General features: G+C 43.6%; 1 protein-coding gene across 2 annotated transcripts in view; it reads left to right on the forward strand.

Annotated features, from left to right (window-relative positions):
* The window catches only part of dlc1 (DLC1 Rho GTPase activating protein), a 128,123-nt gene that overhangs the window by 28,382 nt on the left and 75,330 nt on the right, over positions 1-24,411 (forward strand). For both annotated transcript variants that reach the window (XM_080417154.1, XM_080417155.1), the window contains exons 3-5: positions 235-384; positions 1,489-1,623; positions 19,377-19,410. In XM_080417154.1, coding sequence (XP_080273280.1) covers positions 235-384; positions 1,489-1,623; positions 19,377-19,410 — 319 coding nt within the window. The remainder of the gene's footprint in view (positions 1-234; positions 385-1,488; positions 1,624-19,376; positions 19,411-24,411) is intronic.

Raw genomic sequence — 24,411 nt, forward strand, 5'->3', positions numbered from 1 at the left:
GTTTTTAGGCCTGTGCCTCAGGCCTTAAGTTCCTCAGAGAGTCGTTCACAAAGGAAGTCATTATCTCACGGAGGCAATGGAGAAAGCTATAAAAGAGAGGAAATTGTCTGAATTCTGTACGTCCGACATCATGCAACATGCAATCCTCTCAAACGTAGATCTCAATACAGCATGATATCATACTTTTATTGTCTCGAAGCCATGTTGGATTAAGCCTTTGCTCTCTCTCTTCAGACCTCCAGAGACGAGCGTGAGCATTCCCATCTGGACTCCATGGTGCTGCTGCTGATGAAGCTGGACCAGCTGGACCAGGAGATCGAGAACGCCCTCAGCACTACGTCCTCCATGGACAGCACCCCCACCCTCCGCAGGAGACAGCTCATGGTAGGGATCCGCTAGCTGTTTGATTTGATTTGATTTTGGTCAAAGTTTCATCGCAATATAACTTCAACCCAGGATGTACACATAAAAGTGTAATGAAAAACACTCATTTCCAATGTGGTCCTGAACAATAAATAAAATAAATAGTCCAATAAATTACAAGGCACCAATAAATTACATGAACTCACAAAATGCAAAACCACTAAAAACAAAATATCAAACCATAAATGCACAAATGAAAGTGCATCACTAGCCTGTAGCTTTTTCCATAAGCGTATTCTCACACTGTTTTTAAAGGAAAGTTTAGATTGAGACTGCCTGACACACAGAGGTAACTCAGTCTAGCTACTGTATCGTGCTTGCTTGATTTTTCCCTTAGCACAACATCATGAAAGAAAAAGGTCCCGCACGCTGTCATCAAATGCAAGAAAACATATTTAATGGGAATATAACAATGTTTCGGTCTGTTTGACCTTCATCAGGATAACGTAAGATGACCTGATGAAGGTCTAACAGACCGAAACGTTGTTACATTCCCATTAAACATTTTCCCTTGCATTTGATGACAGTGTGCGGGAGTTTTTTTCTTTCATTACGTTTGGGCCGTTGTTCTCCTACGCACCTGTTACCATTGCAGATGTGCAAAAGACTTTTATTTTACCGTATCGACCAGGGCTGGACCATTATGACTTCAAATCAACATCACTGTTGTTTCAAACTTTTGCCTCGATTACGATTACTGACGATTATTAAAAATATATATATAGTGAAAATAGCAGATCTACAAGCTCACAATGTTGTGAGCTTGTAGATCGGCTAATATCACTATATTTATACGGTGTACACCACCATTGTTCAATGAAGTGCAATACAGGGATAAGTGGTTAATCAGACTAATCGATTTAGTAGACGATTACAATTGTTTTTGTCGATTCGTTGATAGATAAGGAAACATCAACTGTTGGCTTGAAATTAACACCAGTCACTTAAGTGTTCATGTGATTTTTCTGTTGTTGGTCTATTTCTGTGTGTTATTAATGAAAAGAAAGATGTAAATCCTAATGCCAAGTCAGCAAGACAAGTCAACTCTGTATTGTGTCTGTGCAGGAGATGGAGTTAGGATCTGTGCCAGGGACTGGTTCCTCTGAAGGTACAAACCCTCCACCCCATCACGACGGTTCTGCACCTATTACCATCTCGGCAGGATCTGCGTCAGTCATGGGAGCCAAACCCAAGAGTGGGGTAAGACAACAACTTTTGTCAAATAATTTGTTGGTACATGCAATATTAACAAGCGTACACAAGCATTGTTTACTTCCTCCAGTCCTTTCCTTAATACCGTACAGATTTGATTAATTAGTGTGTACCAAAAGGCTGCGCTCTAGAGCCTCAGTGCCCTTGTGTCTATGAGGTGATGGTCTCTGATTCGTTTGAGCTAAATGGTGTTGAGATATAATATTAAAAAACTCCCAAAGTTATCTGGTACTGATATGTCAGCAATAGTCCAATACCAGTTCAACTGGATCACTTGTCTTCTTGTTGGTCTTCTCCATCACTGTTTACTTAAGGTTTGTTGTGTGCGTGCGTGCGTGCGTGCGTGCGTGCGTGCGTGCGTGCGTGCGTGCGTGCGTGCGTGTGTGTGCACGTGCGTGTGTGTGTCTAAGAGACATTCTAACTAGGGCTGGTTATTAGAAGGTAACTCATGATACAATACGTATCCTGACACAGTCATGATGTGATACAATGCACATGACCAAAATACCACGAGATAAAGCCAAAGAATATGCCACATATGGGCTTAGAGAGTGGCTATAGCTTTAGTTTCAATATTATTTTTCTTAAAAAACAAAGAAACAATCAAACAAACATTGTGATCCGGGCCTATCGTATCTTTACGATACGATATGAGCATCACCGATACGTATATATAATTCTAACACTGGGAGGACCCACTCACATGCACATTCATACAGCCTCTGAATTGTAGGAATGTCTCTCGGCACTTAGGGCTTTACCCCAGCAGACGTTAAACTCTATAATTAGCCGGGTCCAGGGCTCTCGAGCCCCTTTGTCGTAACAAAGGGGTCAAAAGGGGGGTCTGGGAGGTTAAAGGACAGAGCAGAGAGGGGAACATGGTTCAAGAAAGACTCATGTCTTCAAAAACCCTCACTTGCTCACTTAATGACTTTTTTCGGTCCTGCCTTGTCATTGCCCTCGAAAAGGGGCGGCAAAGTCAACGAGACACGGCAGCAGGTGGCTTGACTGTTCCCGGAAGTCGCTTTTGATAAATCACTATTTCTGCTAAGCGGGACTTTAAAAAAAAAATGATGTTAGGTATTTTGAGACACTTTATCTCATGTTGTCGTGATAAACAGCAGTGACAAAACAAAAGTTTGTACAGGATGTTTCCGTCCAAGAACAGTCCGTTATCTTGGCGGAGCGCAAATTTGCAACCTGTCGTCATATCAGACTTTTTCCTTGGAAAGCGACATCCCACATTCCTGTGTTATCTCTTCTGATTCCTTCTTCGCATTGTTTCATTTTTGATTCCGCACCACAACTATTGCCGGGTAGCGTCTCACTCTTTCGACAGTCTACTGTACAGTATATAGGAGCAAGTCAGTGAATACATTCTAATGTCTACAATGTAATAAGACTTGAGTGAATACGGCTGAAATACAACTGATCCGACTGAAACATATCTGATATTATGTGTCCAATCATCTGTATTTCAGAACTTCCATTGTGTAGGTGCACCTAAGCGGCTTCACTAAGCTAGAGTAAACAGCTTTCACTGTGCCTAATGGACGGAGCACTAACCAAAGCCTTTTACAGTGGACGCCATGTGGCATTGATTGAGGGAGGCCAAAGGAATGACGACCTTATGAAGAGGCTTCTTAGAGGTTAATAGTTGTAAGGGACTATTCAGTCTTTTCAGAGTTGAAGTGTTGTGACGCCCACTTAATCCCTTTAGACTGTCAGCATGGTTCGCTTGACTAATGCGGACAAATTGACCAGGCATATGTGAATTGGATGTATACAGAACAGTGGTTCTCAAACATTGTACATGTCCAGGGGCCCCCAAAATGATACGTATTTGCCTCACGGACCCTCATCTGAAAAGGTTTTGTGCCAGGGACCACAATAAGAGAAGATTTGTGTCGTTAAAAACGTACAAAATTATTTCAAATTGTTCCAGATTTTTCATAATATAAAAAAAAGCCCAGTCTACAAGCTCACAACGTGTCACGATGTGACCCGTAGATCATTTATATTTGAAGTAATATGAAATGTGGTTAAAGTGGGTACACTCATTTTGATGTTATTATATATACCATGTATTTACTAATTCTGCTGGGGACCCCCTGGAACCCCCTTAAGGACCCCTGGGGTCCCCGGACTCCACTTTGAGAGCCACTGCTAGAAGAAGTTGTAACATGCATTCTATGTCACGGTATTTTAAAAGTGAAATCAAGCACATGATATTTAGCTCATTGTCAACCAATTAGCAGCAGAAGTTGCTAGGGGAAGGCCTATTTGTAGCTAATAGTTGCTCAATTCTTGTGACGTCATTGCGTGATGTCATTACGTAATATGTCATAAAACTCAATCATTACTGCGTCAATATACAATGACGTAACTCAAATGGCCTGACCATGGTGATAATGACAAGAAATGCGTTTGTTTAGATGTGTTTGTTTACATATTTTTATTTGTAAAAGTAATATGTTTGCTTATATTCAACCCCGTATCCTAGTGGTTCTCAAAGTGGGGTCCGGGAACCCCGAGGGGTCCTTGAGGGGGTGCCAGGGGGTTCCCAGCTAAATGTGTTAAAATAGCATCAAAATCAGTTTAACCACTTTAACCCTATTTTGCACATCAGCTATTTGAAAATAGACGATCTACAAGCTCATGTAGATGAGCCATTTTCAAAAGATTTATTTATAAATAGGAATGGTTTTGAACATTTTTAACAACACAAATCTGGGGCAGCCTGGCACACATCTTTTCAGATGGGGGTCTGCAGGCAAATACATATTAATTTGGGGGTCTTTGACATGAAAAAGTTTGAGAACCACTGCCTTAATCTATCTAAAGAATACACTCTTTTCTATATTTTTCTTTGTATCTATCTGGCTGGATGGAGCATGAAGAGACCGGATAGAAACATTTTCCATTACAATGCTATCACACACACACACGCACACACACGCGCACGCACGCACGCACGCACGCACGCACTCACACACACACACACACACACACACACACACACACACACACACACACACACACACACACACACACACACACACACACACACACACACACACGCACACACACACACACACACACACACACACACACACACACACACTCACTCACATCGTGGGAACCCAAGAGAAGGCATTACCCTGTGGGAATACTTATGGGGATATGCTGAGAGTGGGAATTCCCTCCCACTTGCCACAGTATTCACCCCTGCAACCCCTGTAATCTAATGTACGTAATATAACCCCTTTAAAATGGCTAAATGTTACACTGTAAAATCTGCAGTGGTAATTGATCTTACGTTTTGTGTACAAATGTAACCAAAATTTGGACCAGGGACCTCTGGTCTGCCAACAAGTGTGCTACTGATTTTGAACCATGAGGACTTGCAGTGTTGACAATTTGGCAACTTCTCAACAAATGTAGCTACTTTTAAAAATTCATTTTGCAACTTTTGCAACTTTTGCAACTTTTGCAACTTTTGCAACTTTTGAAGAGTGTATAAAAAAAGGCAAAATGCACAAAATAATTCTCTTAATGACACAAACAACTATTTTCTCTGACACTCATTCACAACACGTGGTGTCTAGTGACATCAGCAGTAGTGAGGACTAAAAAGATTATTTGTGTCCAGTTTGTTGTTTATGTATGATTAAACATTTTAAAGCTGCAATCTGGAACCTATTTTAATGAATAAAATATTTTAATCAATCTGTATGGTGTAGAGTATATTAGTCCTATATTAAAGTTGCCTAATGGGCCTAATTTGACAAGGCCCCCCTTGTCAAATGCACATACACGTATGGAGTCAAATGCACATCTGTGAGGGCCACGTAGCGGCCCGAACCTTTAGTACAGTAGAACTTGTACATTTACATACTCTTATATTGAGAATGTGTTGTCTGGTAGGAAACCTACTGAAGCTATTAGTGCAATATCTCCCCTGGCTAAGCGGGGATGCCGTTTTTCATGCTAATATGAACAACTGGCTACTGTAGACCAGTTAATAATTTATGAGAATTCCAAGTAGTCAAGCTGAAAGAATATATTGTATTTTGTCCTGTTAGAATAAATACACACACATGCTAAATAAGGAACAGAGAAAGTAGCACTGGCCAAACTGGAAGTTTGTCAGATTGTGTTTCATCCAATTCAATTAAGTTTTGTAGAGAAATCAAGACTGTATTTAACAAAAAGTACTGTCTCATCTCTTGTCCTGTTTATGGCAATTGGCAAACAGTATTTTTGCATGTATGTGCATGCCTGGATGCATGTTCCAGTGGTTTCCTTAAACGCTCATTTAGTATTTGCTAATATATACTGTATGCTCGCATTCCTTATATTGTTTGTCGTGTTCTAGGTAAACACAGAAGCCAGAGATTTTAGGTATTGCTGACCCACAGATAAATAAATATATACAGTCAGGTAAATACGCACGTGTGCAGCACACACACACACACAAGGCGTTTGAATGCTTGTTGTCAAGCCTCATCCACTTGCAAGCATGCAATGCTAACGTTGTTGTTCTATCAGCAGCAACACCTTCACACGTCCCTGCGTTCCGTCTAATCCTAGCTGTTCTTTCTGTTATGTAATCCTGATATGTGCACGGTAGTGGTGTGTGTGTGTGTGGATTTGACTAGTCACAAGCAGGCATTCTCTGGGCATGTGTCACACACTTGCTCTTCTGGCCTAGGTGTTGGTGTTGAAGTGAATAATGTCGAGTGTTGGCCCTGTGCTGTTGTATTTGGTACTATTGTTCTCCTTGAGCATTATCCCTAGCAGGTGGCTGTTATTCCCTGGGCGGTGGTGAGTGTGTGGCTAGTTTCTAGCGGATGTTGTGCCACAGCAGGTGTCTTTTTCCCATGGTGGACTGCTATTCTTTGCCCACAGTGTTTGTCTTGGCAGGTTCCTATTACTTGCTTAGTGTAGCAGGTGTCATGTATATGTTGTTTTGGGGAGGATATCCACACACCTAATGCATTGTTGTGGTGCAAACAGGTGGTTGTGCATGGTTTATGGACTGATATTTTGGTCTCTTTATTATCCTTTCATAATGAGTATTTTCCGTGTCTTTTTGGTTTATTGTTGTTATTATTAGTCTTCCACTGGCCCTCCAGGGGACACTATAGTTTTGCACTGCATCCATCCTTCTGTCCTTCTGACATCTTACGGCCTGGGATGACCAGACTTGCCCTATGGTCATATCTGGGGAAGCATAACAAAAGTAGGTACTCTCAGAGTTAACAAAAGTAGGTCACTGTGGCCCTAAAAGACCCAATCAAAATCACAGCTTCATCTGGTGCTGGACTATGATTGCCCTGCAATACATTGCCGTGTTATTATTATGAATTCATTTGATCATTCATTCAGAAGTAGTAGTTGTAGTAATTGTATTTATAGTCATTGATTTGATTTCATCTGGGTATATTTTAGAGACATTCCACCGATCTCGAGTTATGCAACGGGCATTTTAGCCTGCCTTGTTGTATGCGAGTCACTATTTTTAGCGGTCCGCGACCGCAGAGGATGTGCCAAGTCCGAGAGGTGGGTGGAGGCCTCTGACCGACTCTGACCCCTGTCCGCCCTCCGCTGAAAGTTACAGTCGGAAACAACAGATCAATCACCTTCAGCTGTGAGAGTTTCCACCAGCGACAGCAGAGAGAACATCCCAGAGGGCCTCCACCGGTATACAAGGCGAAAAAATGTTGACCGTCTGTTAAATTTAGCACTGGAGTGTTTTACATGTTATATGTCGTTGCGAGGCACCCTCTGACCCGAACCAACCCTCAGCATCGCCGTCTATGGAGAGCATTCCGCAACAGGCCGACCTTTGACCCGTTGTTTGGATCTGTATTCTGTCTCCGGGGCAACAGCGCCCCAAACAGACCTTGTGTCATCTGCTTTGGCGGTTCTGTCACCGTCGGAACAGAGGATGTTCTAACAAGGTGTTAGGATTCCAATCGCCTGGTCTTCCATGTCAGGATTCATAAGGCGTTAGTGGAAATGGACTGTTTGATTTTGGACAGAAAGGCATTGTTTTGTCTCTTGTGAATTACACAGTAAAGTCCTCAGTGTTCATTTATCCATTGGTAACTCTGAGAGTGGACAAGTGTGCCCAAATGGGCACTCAGAGTAAAATTGTACGCATTTAGTCATTTATCTGTCTATATGGGGGACAATAGCAATGCTGTGGTGTGCGTGCTAAGTTCACTTGCAAATCTCTGCTCTGTCCTTCCTTTCTGGGTTCCGTTTTGGCAGCCTCACAGTCCCCAAACATCCTCTGTCCCGACACCACCTTTTCTAAAAAGGACCGATCATTTCACATGGGTGTCCTGAATCCTGAATGTTCATTTAACTCTGGGAGTGTTCAATTGGAACCAAATGGACCCTTCACAGGGTCCATTTGGTTCCATTTGTACACTCTCAGAGTTACGCGTCCGTAAAGGTCCATCTGGTTTTCATTTGTATGCTCAGAGTTACAAATGGATAAATTAACACTGAGGGTTTGACTGTGTACTTTCCTCATCCTTTGTTTGTATTTTGCAATCATAATTATGTTTACCTCCGTGTTCCACCCACATATTTAGTTTAAAGGCTGAAGTGGAGGCCTTAATGACTCAACGAGCTACGAAGCCCAACCGCCATTCAAAGTGTGACAAGGGGTGCCAGTTGCCAACCTTGTCCCCAGTCACGGCCAAGCTGGCTGACTCTCTCTCTCTGTGTGGTGTGATTGTCCACAAGGTCACCCCTCTGCCGAGTACAGCTGCAAGCCAGGGAACAAACAGAGACCAGCAGTTGTTGGAAAAAAAAAGAAAAAGAGAGGGATGAGAAAAAAAGACGAGTTTCTGTTTTTTGAGCAGGATGTGGAAAATGAACTTCTCCTCAACCCCATGAGGAAATCTCTTTTTCCGGTCAATTCAAGGCTGTGACCATCATATGCGGCATTCCAAGAACTAGAGGGGGATTAGGATATACAGATTTATTTATTGTTTTGGCTTGTGGAGAGTTCATTATAGGGAAAAGTGGACACAGCAATGGGGATAAATCTTCCGCTAAGAAGTGGAATTAGATTTTCCGCAACATAAATTATATCAACTTGACTAAATGCGTCATACCACACTTGTACTGTACTAATACTGTAATCCAGTTTTAAATGGATTTAATCCATTATAAATCCATTTAATTCAGAACACAAGCCCTTTTCTGTCATAGCTGCTGCAGTGTGACTTCTGTGATTGTATAAAATGATTCAGTTCTGTCAACAACATTATTCATAACTGTTACATATAGTGCCATTGACCATGTATAGCTGGACTGGCTCTGATGTGACAGTGTCTCGTTACGTTTATGCTTTAATCTGGTCTCCGGATTAAACACAGATCTCTACAGTGTGATCGGCCATAAACATACAGTAATGACCCTTACGGGCCATTTTCACACTCATTGGAGTTAAATTACGTAACACTCAGGATCGAACTGTGTATTCATCACGTTAAGGAGGCACTCCTTAGCCTTTTCTTCTAGATAAATCTTGGAGCGGGGACATTCATTGTTCGATGTTGCTTGTTCAGAGATGTGTAATGCTTGTAACAGGCCCTTAATCAAATACAGCGCGGCGCCTCTTTGACTGACAGCATTTTGTACGGAAGTCAACTCACTCGCATGAAACGCCTGTTTGCCACCTTTGTATTAAATGACAATATCGTACGTTCTTTATCAGCACTTACTTCCAAAAAGAAAAAAGCAACACACAAAGAATCTGGAAATAAGTAGGTTTTTATTGGCCATGTGTGGATCCTGCATACTTCATGCGTGATTTATACTCGGTTGTGCGGTATGTCGCACACCGGGAATAGCCGATTTACAAGTGCACAACGCCTCGTGCTGTGACATGTTGTGAGCTTATAGATCGGCTATTCCGGCTAGTATAATCAGGCTCTTAGTGTCGAAAGATCCGCTTGCGCTTTGTTGCCAACTGTCAGCAGTTGGCAGGGTGAACACAGTGCCTCTAGTCGATGATGCCAAACACAAATGTATTACGTGAAAGAAACCGTAAAAAGTCCCTGGGAATGGTTGTTGTTGGATGATACATGTTGACAGTAAATCCTGGGGATGACTGGAGCATGTAGGCATCTGGAAACACCCCTGCAGCCTCCTGCTGATAATGAAACTCCATAAATCACAGAACAAACAAAAACACGGGGGTGCATGCTCAGACACACACACACACACACACACACACACACACACACACACACACACACACACACATCCCCTCACTCACTCACACACACACACACACACACGCACACACGCACGCACGCACGCACACACACACACACACACACACACACACACACACACACACACACACACACACACACACACACACACACACACACACACACACACACACACACACACACACACACACACACACACACACACACACACACACACACACACACACACACACACACACACACACACAGAGGGGCCCAAATAAAAACCAGCCACAAGCCTGAATGAGTGCATCACAGCATCACACCTGGCTTTACAATGTATGCCTGCATGCCTGTTTCAGCAACCATGTGTTTGTTTGCAAGTGGCTCTGTGTGTGTGTGTGTGTGTGTGTGTGTGTGTGTGTGTGTGTGTGTGTGTGTGTGTGTGTGTGTGTGTGTGTGTGTGTGTGTGTGTGTGTGTGTGTGTGTGTGTGTGTGTGTGTGTGTGTGTGTGCGTGTCTGTGTGTGTGCGTGCGTGTGCGTGTGCGTGTGTGCGTGTGCGTGCGTGTGACTACATGTTGAATGTGCCTCCATTCATGTTTGCACCATAGTCGCATTACCTCAGACCATTATGGCCTTGAATGTCACACCCACACAGTCACAGTGGTTAGGCTGTACCCTAAGATTTAAGGCCTCACTAAAAGCAGCAGGGCTTGCTCATTATAGGTGTTAGCGTTCCCATATATATGCATTATATATGCCATGTATTTTGGGAAAGTGCGAGCACATGTGAAGGTGTCTCGTGTCTGTGGTTTTGGCTGTGTTGAAATCGGTGGGTGAACGCTGGGGCAGTCGTGGGTGAAAAACACCCTGCCACATGTATAGGAGCCGTGTTTGCACATGTGGTGTTTACATGTACGTATGTACACTGTGCAGCTATAAGCGATAAGATAAGGCCTTATCGAATGAGGAATTAGCAAATAATAACAAGGTCATTCACCACACAGTGTTGTATTGACTCTATAGCAGGGGACTTCAACGTTTTTCAGGTCAAGGACCGCTTGACCGCTGAGAGAGAGATGTAGCAGGGACCCCTCACTACATATTGTATAAAGTTGTGTTGCAAATTAAACGTTTTCATAGTTTTCATAGATAGCTTCATAGACTTATTTTCAGACAGTTTAACCACTTAAACCCTCAATACTTAGGAATATGTGTACCTGGTCTGCTCTTTTTTTCCTCATCCACCAAACCTCTTCGCCGGAAATAGACGATCTACAAGCTCATAGCTATGAGCTTGTAGATCTGCTATTTTTGAATAGACAAATTATAAAAGGTTACAGTGGTTAAAATTATTGTGATGCTATATCAACACATGTTGATGTGGGGACCCCCTGGAAAATAGCAGATCTACAAGTTCAATCTGCTATTTTCGGCTAATGGAACATTCAGCTAATGGAACATTAGCCGAAGAAAAGTGGTTAATGTAAAAAATCCTATCACACAAAGATTTGGCGGCCCCCATGTAGTAACTCTGGGGACCCCCTAGGTGTCCCGGACCCCCTGTTGAAGACCCCTGCTCTATAGTTTTATACAAGTGCACAGAAACGGGTCAATTTGAACACTCTCAGGGTTAAATTAGGGCCGTGTGAAGGGCATGGGTGTGTGCACTCCCCCTGGTATAGGTCAGTCTGGTAAGCCATAGGTCTGCCACAAGGCCACTCTGGAGCCCCGCTAGTCTTCAGCACACAGGACAGTCTAATCCATCTGTGTTGTTAGTCCACTCTTTGTTTTCTTTCCCCAAATGCCAGTGGCTAATCCACAGGCTAGCATTGTGAGCGCAGTCTGAATCATGAGGCTTATCCCCATTAACTGCAGTCCATAAGCCACATGCAGTCAATCTAACATAGCAGAGAGAGAGGAGCATGTGTCTCTTGCAATTCACCAGTGTGTGTATAGGGCATTGGTTCTCAAAGTGGGGTCCGGGGACCCCCCCAGGGGTCCTTGGGAGGGGTTCCAGGGGGTCCCCACAGCAACATGTGTTGATATAGCATCACAATAATTTTAACCACTGTAACCTTTTATAATTTGGCTATTCAAAAATAGCAGATATACAAGCTCATAGCGCGGCACAGAGTGACGCGCTATGAGCTTGTAGATCTGCTATTTATTTATTTTAATCGTGAAAGTTTTTGCAAACCTTTTGAATATATACATTTTTAAGTGAACATTTGTAACTCAAATCTTTGCTTCTGGGGGTCCTTGGAACTAAATATTTTGAGATGGGGGTCCGCGGCCAAATACATATCATTTCGGGGGTCCTTGACATGAAAAGGTTTGAGAACCACTGGTATAGGGAATGAACTGCAGTTGTAAATGAAGCTGTTGCATGTCTATTTCAAATAGGTCTATATCAGTTAACCCATATTTTCAAATGGCTACTGTGAAGGCCAAAGAAAATGTCCCCGTTTTTATCGCTCTAACCTTTGAGCTCGGCTGGTCCGTTTTTGTGCATCTTACATTTGGGGAATTGACGAGGCTTTGAGAACACAGCAAAGCCACTGGATTTCCTCAGAAGTGCTTCTTTGGAATAATTTGGGGATTCATTTTAATCCTCCCACAGACTCTCAGGAGTCATGCGGGACCAGACCCACGGTCAGACATGGTAGGAGTTATTGTCTTGTCTACTGATGGATTCAAATGACCAGCCAACAGTTCACAGTTTATGCTCCAGGGGCCCAGTACTAAATCCCACCAGACACTGCCTGAAACCAGAAGCCAGTTGCTTTGGCCTGCTCCTATAAACAAAGGCAAACGTGTGTGTGTGTGTGTGTGTGTGTGTGTGTGTGTGTGTGTGTGTGTGTGTGTGTGTGTGTGTGTGTGTGTGTGTGTGTGTGTGTGCGTGTGCGTGCGTGCGTGTGTGTACATTTCTCCCATTCTCCCTCTTTTTTTCCATCAACATCACCCCATACAAAACATATCTCATGACTCCCAAGGTTGAACGAGAGGACAAGGTCTCGGCTGGCAGCCAGTGTATGCGTATATACCCAAGTGTGTGTGTGTGTGTGTGTGTGTGTGTGTGTGTGTGGTTGAATCATTAACCTCCTAACACATTCCCAAAACAAAAAAAACACACAAAGATGCCCCTTCCAGTAATGTTAAGCCGTGCACGTTGGCCTATGGTTTTTTTGATTGATTGAATACTTAATTAGTCAGAAATGTAAACAGCACGAGGTACAGTCAGACATTAAGGCTAAAAGGATAACACGAAAAAAGTCCCCGGGACTTGTTTCCATTGTGGTCCTATGAGTTTAACGTAAAGCATGTACACCAAATTAGTAGGGGTGTTGGAAAAAATCGATTCGAATACGAATCGCGATTCTACTGTTGGACGATTCAGAATCGATTCTCTTTTTTTTTTTTATCGTTTACCTTTGTGCGTTTACATTATTATCAGTTGATAAAACCTTTACAATTATAAAAGCTACATAAATGTACTCTGTTCTCATGCCAGCAGATTGGAGTAGATCCTGAAATCCTATGTTTTGAATCAAGAATCGTTTTGAATCGAGAATCATTTTGAATCGAGAATCGTTTGTTTTGAAAAAATTGATAAAAATCGGAATCGTGACCCCAAGAATCGGAATCGAATTGAATCGTGAGATAGCAGACGATTCACAGCCCTACAAATTAGCGACCTACACATGTCAGAGTATTACTGAAGTTCTTCGTTATTTGTTCAGATTGCCGTTAAACGTAACATCTGGACACTAATAAACCTCTGCTACAGGAAATGTTCCAACGCATCATTACACAAAGTCATGCCATCACTTCCTGTTGACACACTTCACGTGCGACACATGGAAACTATTGAAACGTGCTAAGGGGCCGAAGGAGAGAGACTTGGGGTGTGAGTGAGTGTGTGTGTGGGTGGGTGGGGGGGGGGGCTGCTTTTCCCTGTGGACAAGGTTGAAATGAAATGGTTTCCCACGTTTCTCTGCGCACGTGCGCTCAGAGGTCCACGGAGCATGGAGAATGAATTCCTTTATAAGTGCAGGGCAGAAAGAGCACGTTCCCTAACACTCCAGTCAAACAGCAGAGACAGGGCCCAGATAACATCTCCTGAACATGCGCGCACACACACAGAAGGAAGGAATTCACACACACACACACACACACACACACACACACACACACACACACACACACACACACACACACACACACACACACACACACACACACACACACACACACACACACACACACACACACATACACACACGCGTGTGCGCTCACTCACTCACTCAAACACACACACACACACACGCACACACAACGACCTGGCCCCATCTCACACACAATTACCTTCACCGTCCACAGCTACAGCCACAAGCTTACCTGACCATAAGCCATCTGCACCAATTTAGCCATTTGCGTTAAGTGGTGGAGAGAAAGGTTTGGGTTAGCCTGAGCCCCTTAATCCTTGGCGAGCAGAGACCATGGGTGGTCACGCACTCACCGCAGCTGCAGAGTGTAGCAGGGGGGCCGGTGAGGGGGGTGGATGGGTGGGGTGGGGTGGGGGGGGGTGCATGGTAGTGGGAGGTGGTCCAGAGAGGCATGATGGACAGCTTGTTTTTTATTGTGCAAGAGCCACTTGTCAATGCCTTGCATGCCATCTCCAACTAATCACCAAATCATACACATCCAGGCATGCATGCGTTCATGTATGTGAAACACATATATATGTACGCACGTATACATATGCACGTGTACATACGCACAAGCCCACACTTGCACACAGACACACACACACACACACACACACACACACACACACACACACACACACACACACACACACACACACCATACCCCCCTCGCACGTCCAGTAAATTAGCAGTAGTAAATGAGGCAGCTGACGCCTGTGTGCAGTCCAGCCAGCCTATGGTTCCCCAGTGGACACCTGACACGACCCGGACGACCCCAGACTGCAACCTGCACAGTGGCACGCCAGGGGGACTCAGGCAAAACACCGTGAAAATATGTGACCTTGGCGCTGTGAAAACACTGGTACTTACTGGTACCCATTCATTCACATACCGTTGAGCCTCTGTGGCCTCCTGCTCGAGTTCAGAACTGTAATTGCTATTATGAGGGAAAACATGGCAATGGTGGAAAAGGTGAGATTTACACCGTGTAAGTGTGTGTGTGTGTGTGTGTGTGTGTGTGTGAGCGTGAGTGAGCGTGAGTGAGCGTGCGTGCGTGCGTGCGTGCGTGCGTGCGTGCGTGCGTGCGTGCGTGCGTGCGTGCGTGTGTGTGAAAGAGAGAGATGGAGACTTTACAGCTCATTGAGAGAAAACTGTGTGTAGCAATGGTTCCCAGTAGTGGACTTAAATATGTTGTATGTACACAGTCAAATCCTGAGTCTTAATTTAACTGAGTGTACGGACCTGCAAGGGTCCATTTGATTAAGTTAAGAACTAAGGATTTTACATTGTAAAGCCACGTAGACCTCCCTTGTATTCATTACATGATTTCATGGTCTTTTTTCTGAGAGTGGGGGCTTAAAAATAGCAATACTGGACCAGGAAACTAATTATTGACATACGTTTGAATTTGACATGTTCCCACCTTTCTCTCACATGTGCTGTACCACAGATGGTAGTAATTGTAGTGTTACACATGCAGTACGATGTACAGCAGACCTTGTGTTCGTGCCAAAGTCAAATAAAGCAGTGGTTCTCAAACTTTGTCTTGTCAATTCATATGTATTTGGCTACAGACCCCCATCTAAAAATATTTTGTGCTAGGGCCATACAAGATTTGTGTTATTAAAAGTTTGAGCTTGTAAATCAGCTATTTTCAAATACCTTAAGTGGTTTTAACTGATGCTATATTAACACATTTTGCTGGGGACCCTCTGGAACCCCTCAAGGACCTTGGGGGTCCCCAGACCCCACTTTGAGAACCACTGAATTAGAGAGCCCGTAGAAAATCACCTGCTTAATGAGGTGTTGGTGAGTAATTCTGTATACTAACAGGTTGTTATCAAATGTAATAATGTAATAATAATAATAATAATAATAAGTCCCCCAAAAATATTTTACCATGATTGTGCAAGATGCATGAAAACGTAGTTTGGACGGGCAAAGTTCAAATAAGTTGTTGGATCTCATCATTCCGTGTGATACACACACACACACACACACACACACACACACACACACACACACACACACACACACACACACACACACACACACACACACACGCACACACACACGCACACACGCACGCACACACGCACAGGGGAATGCGGTGAGGACACTGGTGTGGCTGAAAAAGCAAAGCTAATGTTACTTGAGACCAACAGCTGTAACAGCTTGGCGTATAAATCTATCTCTGATTTCAGCCCACTGTTGTTGTTCTGTTTGTGGTGGTGATTTAGTAATGGCTGTGGTTGCTCCCCAGTGTCTTTTTGGGTCATTATTGGGCAATAAATTCTTAAAGCTATTTGTACATGGAGGCAATGTTGGCCTTAGTGTATTGTATATACGTCTGTAATGTGAGCCATGAAAGTGATAAAGTTCTGGCCTGCATGCTCGCCCACACATTATGCATGCACACACTCACATGATGTGTGAGAGAGAGACGGTCGCCCGCAGAAACACCCACACACACATACAGTACGGTACAGTACACAGGAGACCAGCTAGCGATGGAGGCTATGCGGTATTTAGATAAGGCCTGGTGGAAGTATGTGTGTATGCACGGCCAGCTCAGCCACTGCCTTGTGAAAGACCTGAGACAGACAGATTGGTACCAAGACAACACTTTATCCAGGCAGCATCAGCCAGCATAGAAAAACAACAAACGGTATGAGAGGCATAATTGTATTCGCTCTGTGTAAACCGTACCGCTGTTGTGGTTGCTCGTCGGCAAACCTTTTAAAGAGTTGACAGGCAAGACTCATGTTCTCACTGACTCAGTGTCTTTCTGACTACATATATTAGATTTTCTTACAAATCTACTGTTAGAATCCGGATAATGAAGGATGATTTTAATCTTAAATTCCAACCTGCATTTCAGCTATACCAGTCTTCTATTGAGCTGATCAAACCAGCGAAGCAGAATTTAACCTTTTTTTGTGATAAAATATTTTACATTATTGACATTTATTTCAAAACATTCAGCAATTTGAACACAGAAAGCAATGAGGTTTTCCATATGGAAAAAATATTGGAATATTGGAATGAGGAAAAAAACAAAAAGCAAGATAAACAAATCACAGAAACAGCCGCCCTACCAAAATAAATAAATACAACAACAACAAAGTAATAAGTATATTACTTATTATTATTACTACAAGATTCTTTGGACCACACTTTGTTCCAGTCATAAGCTGGGTCTAGTCTGGACCGGTGGACACTGCATTGAACCTCTTGTGGTGGCAAAAGGAGGACAACAATACTTCCCCTTGAACACCAGAGCTGTTGCATTACTTTAGAACATACAATCATGTGAATGCAAGGAGAATTTTCGTTTGTATAACATTAATTTACAACACTCACAGTGTTGTCCAAAGTCTCTTGTAAACATTCATTTTTTTGGCCCGATCAAAAATACAGCTGAAGAATGTTTCTGGCGAAGAGATTTGTTGTAGAAGGAAACAAGAGTATAAAAGTAATTCATGTAGAGAGATAGCACACACGTTGTCCAGTCTTGTCACCAGAAACGGGAAAATCTCAGAGACAAATTATGTCAATGCATGTTGGAGGTTGATGTAAATGTGCATACAACGTTACAGCCCTTTGTACAGCTGGTCGGGTCTAACGTTCAGAATTCAGAGTGGAGACGCATTGAGTATTGCAGTATGCTGCAGGCTTTAGCCAGTGGACAATACAGTACAGTACATAAAGCTCTAGCTCTATTCCTTTTTGTGAAATATTACTTAATGGCCAGGGTATCGTTTCACTATGGTTGGGCCTGAGAAGTCAGGCAATCAATTGCTGGGTCTGGCTAGAGGGACTGCTATAGGCAAAGCTACTATAAATGTATATGAAGCAAAACGCTCAACTAACATAAGTTAATTCTAGCTAAGTGGTGACTTATTTGTGGTCTTCTGTGAGTAAGTGCCAATGAGTAATCAGATTTTAAATTTATCACAGCTGCTTAAATACTCTAATTAGGCCTGAGAGGAAAGATAAATTTAACACAGGAGAAGAGAGAAAGATGTATAGATTACCGGTATATAAAAGAGGCCGTGATAGAGGTCTACACACATGAACCTCTTTTTGCATAAAGAAGTTGTTGTTCACAAATGGAAAGAGTGTATAGATTAGTTTAAAAGAAAAGTGCCTTCAGCTCCTTCCCTGTTCATCGTCATCTCTATCCATGATCTGTTCCCTCTTCATCTTCATCTCTCTATCCATGGTCTATTCTAGGGCACTGTGGATTAAAACAGGTCAGGGTTTAGAGATTGGGTCTGGAACCTGGGGTTAAAAGTCAGACGGCAAGAAAGACCTTTGCATTCCAGCTGACCACTGCACTCTGAGCCTGCACACACACACACACACATACACAAACACACAAACACACACACACACGCACGCACGCACGCACGCACGCACGCACGCACGCACGCGTACCCATGTCTATATTGATACAACACTATTTTCTGAAATCCATAGCAGGACCAAAGATGGAGATGAATTGTGTTTTGACATGTGAGTTTTCTATAAATGTCTGCAGATTATACCTCCATGAGCCTTGAATCAACATTGGTTCATTAAAGAACCGGCTAATAATGTGATATTTGTTCAGAAGTCTCTGGGGTTCTTTATCTGTTATGGCCCTGGATTTAGACATTTGCACACTGGAAAACTATGTGAATGGTCTCGGTTCTCCCTCTCCCTGTGTGTGTGTGTGTGTGTGTGTGTGTGTGTGTGTGTGTGTGTGTGTGTGTGTGTGTGTGTGTGTGTGTGTCTGTGTGTCTGTGTGTGTGTCTGTGTATGGTAATGTGTTATGTGTATCGATTTGCAGTGTTTTGGTGTTTATCACTCTCTGTGTTTATCATGTTCCAGTCACTTGAAATAATAGATTGTGTGGTATCATTGAGCTTTACACACAAACACATGTGCTCGTTGTGCTGATATAGGCAAGGGTTTAGTTAGTCACATTCTTTAGGTCAACTGAAGTCTGGACACACGCACGCACCCATGCACGCACGCACGCACGCACGCACACACACACACACACACACACACACACACACACACACACACACACACACACACACACACACACACACACACACACACACACACACACACACATGTGGTTTCGCCAATGCATTTCATAACCATATTAACTTATTTGAAAGTTGGACAGCCACATACGAATGGAATTTACTAGCTTAAATCTGTTAATGTCATCTTGTATGATGACTCTAAATAACTGAGCATTTCACTTCATCTCTCTTCTCTCTCCTTGCAGAGCAACTCCACCTTTGCTGACAAAGAAAAAGCAGGTACGTTCTGATGATTTTCTTATCAGTTGATGACTAATCTCTCAAGACAGATTCGAAAAGAATATATATATATTTAGTTTTTTTGCCGATGGGTTCCCAGATTGGTTGATGACAGATAAGCCGAAGTGGGTTGTGAAGAACTTTGTTTGGGGATTTGTTTCAAAGAATCAGTGTGTTTTGTCTGCAGCATGTGTTAGTCTATGTTAGTCTAATATTATACGTATAATCTATATTCTTATACATGTGTTAACAGCAGTAAAGCCTGGTATTCAGAGTATTGCTTGATGGAGTCAGTAATGGTGTGACACACAACAGCATTGCTACTTGAAGTGGGGCCCTGGGACCCCCAGGGGTCCTTGGGGGGGTTCCAGGGGGTCCCCAGCTAAATGAGTTAACCCATTAAGACCTGAGTCCGATTCTACAAATGCCTTCTATATCAGTAGTTCTCTAATCTCTCAAGACATATTCAGCTCTGCAGCTGAATCTGTTGGCAACTCCCATTACAACGTGTAGAGTTGATGCTATTAGGAATGAAAACAAAGGAGCACCACCGGAAGAGGAGGACTGAAGGAGAGTGAACAGGCCGACAGCTGGCCTTTTTTTCCTACTACCAATCTGGGTTCCCAGATTGGTAGTTCTCAAACGTTTTTGTGCCAAGGACCCCCAAAATGATAAGTATTTGGCCGCGGACTCCCGATCTGAAAATGTTTTGTGCCAGGGACCCCCAGAAGAGAAGATTTGTGTTAAAAAAAAGTCAAGATTATTCAACATTTTTCATACACTTAGATAGCAGATGTACAAGCTCTCTATGAGCTTGTATATCTGCTATTTTTTAATAGCCAAAGCAAAAATCTAAAAGGACACAGATGATTTCCCGGTTTTAATGGGTTAATATACAGTAGCATCAGTTTAACCACTTTAACCCTATATATTACGGCTATTTAAAATAGCCCATCTACAAGCTCACAACAACATGTTGTCTTGATGTGACGTGTTGTGAGCTTGTAGATCTGCTATTTCCGAACAATCTAGAAAAAATCTTGAGAATGTTTGAATATTTTGGAACAATTTTAAAAGATTTTAACAAATCTTCTGTTATGAGGTCCCTGGCACAAAGTTTTTTTCAGATGGGGGTCCGCGGCCAAATTACAGTATTAATTTGGTGGTCCTCGACATGAACAAGTTTGAGAACCACTGCCATAGCCCTCTCCAGGTTTCACGTTTTCATGGGACAAGTGAGGGAGAGGGGGCTTGTAGAGCGGAGGAGTGGGTCTTGATAAGAACCTCCTAGACTGATCTGTTAAATCAACAAACCCGTGGTCTTTCCAAGATAAGAGCCAGATTGGATCACTGGATCTCCTTCCATATTACATGCACGAACGAACGCACGCACACAAACACATGTGCGCACACACACACACACACACACACACACACACACACACACACACAGACAGACAGACAGACAGACAGACAGACAGACAGACAGACAGACAGACAGACAGACAGACAGACAGACAGATATTTCGCTCATAACCATGGTGGCTATCAGTGCTCATGGCAGCATCCGTTATGAATAGGCTTTGTGGCATTGATGTGTTGTGTCATTATTGTCAGCCACCAGCCACTCCCTACACACTGTGCTATGGCTCTCTGTTAGGTGAAGCAGCTCAATCCGTAGTGACTGCTCCGTCTATGACGGCTCCGACCTCTCTGCCGGTCGTCTGCTGGTAAAGCCCGGGGTCATCCGGAAACTATGGATGGGCAGACCCACTTTCAGACAGTCAGCAGGGGAGCAGTGTTCATTAAATACCCCCCCATGTTGCCGGCCCGCTGGTAAACAATACCAGAGAGGTGGTTGGATTTTGGGAGGAGGCTGTCATATTACCCCCTGCCGCCTCAAAGCCTGCTGGAAGTCCATCTCCCGCTCTCTTCTGCGCTCTCTCTAATTACCGCCACTTGCTGAAAAGCCTTCATGGGAAATGTGCACGGACTGTGTGTGTGTGTGTGTGTGTGTGTGTGTGTGTGTGTGTGTGTGTGTGTGTGTGTGTGTGTGTGTGTGTGTGTGTGTGTGTGTGTGTGTGTGTGTGTGTGTGTGTGTGTGTGTGTGTGTGTGTGTGTGTGTGTCTGTGTGTGTCTGTGTGTGTCTATGTGTGTATGTGCATTTTGGTAATAGCCTCACTCTATGCTGTTTTTTTAATAAGGGGCTTAAAGCTTGCAAAAATGTCCAGCACCTACTTCAAAGAAGTCTTAAAGTCTCGGTCATTTTTCTTCATTTAAACAAGTCCAACTTCCTGTAAGCAAGTTATGCAACTGCCATCTCTGGGTCTGTGTGATGGAACCCAGGGCTGCGGGGGTGAGGAGGTGGGGGGGGGGGGGGGGCGTTGGGACCGACGGGTGTTTCAGTTTTTTGGGGGGGGACTTACTGGAACACAAAGCCCAGTGTTCATTGAGACACTTCAAAGACCCCTCTGTATCTCTTCCATTTAAGCCCCTGGGACTGACACATTTGTGACACAGTGTTACATCACATAGCGTGCCCTGGAGTCTGCCTGCTGCACTGGCATGAAAGGCGGTTCATTCATGGTTAATTTTACTATCTCCGCGACAACGGAAGCACCCCAGTGTTCAACATGAAGTTTCCGAGAGCCAGAGCTCTGTAATGGCACCGTTGATGACCTCCCTCCAGGGTATAGAGTTTTACCTTTTTAGTGAGTGGTCAGTGTCACGGCTTCCTGGGCACAAAGAGGAGGTGTCCACATGGAGTAGAGTAATAACTGACCAGCCGTTGTGTGTGTGTGTCTAGGGGGGGGTGTTCTTTATGGGTTCCTGTGCAGCAGGAACCAGCCTGAGTCCTGTAGGGCTTTAGGAAGTGTTAAACCTCTCAAATGAATCATGAGAGAAGTGTGCAGGAATGTCTAGAGGAATGACTGGAGGCTAGCAGGTTATTTCATGTGACACTTATGCATACCTTCTGACCAATAATGTCACCAATTAGAGTGATTTTCTGCATACATCTTGTAGAATTGACTAATACATTTCGGTGAAGATCATTTAAAATACGTCCTGTTGTGCCTCTGAAGTGCTTCTACGTGGATATTTCAATATTTCTTTTTTTATTACTTTTTACAGTGTGGCTCGGTAGGAGGCTAGCCGTCTACAAATAGGTCTGTCTGTTTGTTATGTTTGTCTGTCCAGGCTAATCTCACAGACTGCTAGACCGATCAGCGCAGGTTTCACAGTGCCAGTATGTAGTGTGCACAAGAATGTGTGAAATTTTAACTGGATTATATAATGGAAGTCTGAGATCATGGGAGCCACAGCGTTATTACCCCTGTTTTGATATATCAAACTCAAACAGTTTATGGACCTCGATTGGATCAAATTAAATAATTTGATCTGGAAGCCCCAGATGGGTGGGCTGACAAGAACGTCTGCAGGTTCTTTTTTTACAAGTATCTTTCCAGTTTGGGCAATTATTACAATACTAGAGGTTCAGGCCGCGTCGCACCGCCGATCCGACCGATATGTATGAGTCATAGTGTCAGGGGCTTTGTCAGAGTACCAGCTGTACCCGTCCGTCTGTGTCCCTTTTTTGCCCATACTGTATGGAGATCTCTGTATCTGTCAGTTCTTTCCCTTTTATGCCCATATATGGAGATCCCTGATGTCATCAGTATATATGGGATCGGCGGTTCTGGACAACTGGATATCCAAACTACTCGGCGAGCACCGCACTCCCTCGAGTCCTTGAAGTCGGTCGGCCCCATATATGGGCGTATCGGGTTTGTTTATGGTTACGTCTGAGTCATAGTGACGTGGCCGTAGTCATAGTGACGTGGCTGTAGTTCTGCCTATATATGGGCGTATCAGGTTTGTTTATGGTTATGTCTGAGTCAGCGTGGGTGTGACCGTGGTCCGACCGCCCGCGCTCCCATTAGCCAATTTTAATATAGGAGGATACATCTGAAGCATTCACAGGTTTTGAGTACTAGGGCTATTAGTCATACTCTTAGTCACAGAAAGACATTTTATTAGACAAATGGTTTTTTTTTGTGGCACATTTTTAAGTCTTGGCATATAACGCCGGCATTGCTAAAACATCTCTATGATGCAGATTGCAGACCATCACATAAGCTCTTCCCCCTCCTTGTAGATTCTTTATAGGAAAATCTTGAGTGATGCTATCTCGGCCTCTCTCTTGATGCTTTCTGCTTTGATGTGGGATCTCACTCTGTGGCGGTGAGCATTCCTCCCCCATCTCCCCACTCCTGCAGGCCCGAACAATGAAGCCATTGGTTCAAACCCCCTACCTCCACTCTTTCCTTGCACCTGATGGGGCTGGGGGCTGCCCCTGGACTCGTATGGCCGTGTGTTCATTCAAGGAGAGGTGCTTTGGACTGGAGGCTGCGTGGCGGCGATGAAAGCACCCTCTTGTCAACAGAGTGCTTCACGGTGTCAGCACCGTGACCCAGCAAACATGCCCAGAGGTTTATCCAAGCCCGTTTCCTGCTATCAGTTCAGTTTAGATGTGTGTGGCTTTCTGCACCAGTTTGGTAGGAGGGGGGGTCCATACGAGATCTCTTTCATTTCAGATTTGTCAATGTTCAATGAATGACTTAGGACAACTTGTACTACATTGTCCAACTACAGGAAGTGATTGGCATTTTCTCTTACAGAATCCCTTAGACATACTGACTGAGAAAATACTTCACATTTAGCGACAGACTTTTTCGCAGATTACAGTTGACAAGCACTCTAAACCAGTGGTCAAGGACCCCCAAAATGATATGCATTTGGCCGTGGACCCCTTCTCAAAATATTGTGTTCCAGGGACCCCCTAGAAGCAAAGATTTGAGTTAAAAAAAAAAGAAGCAGATCTACAAGCTCATAGCCCGAGCTTGTAGATCTGCTATTTTTGAATAGCCAAAGTATTAAAAATGGTTAAAGTGGTTAAAATGATTGTGACGCTATAATAACTAATTTTGCTGGGGACTCCCT

Source organism: Gymnoscopelus braueri (assembly GCF_963280865.1).
Source record: "Gymnoscopelus braueri genome assembly, chromosome: 2".
Taxonomy (NCBI): domain Eukaryota; kingdom Metazoa; phylum Chordata; class Actinopteri; order Myctophiformes; family Myctophidae; genus Gymnoscopelus; species Gymnoscopelus braueri.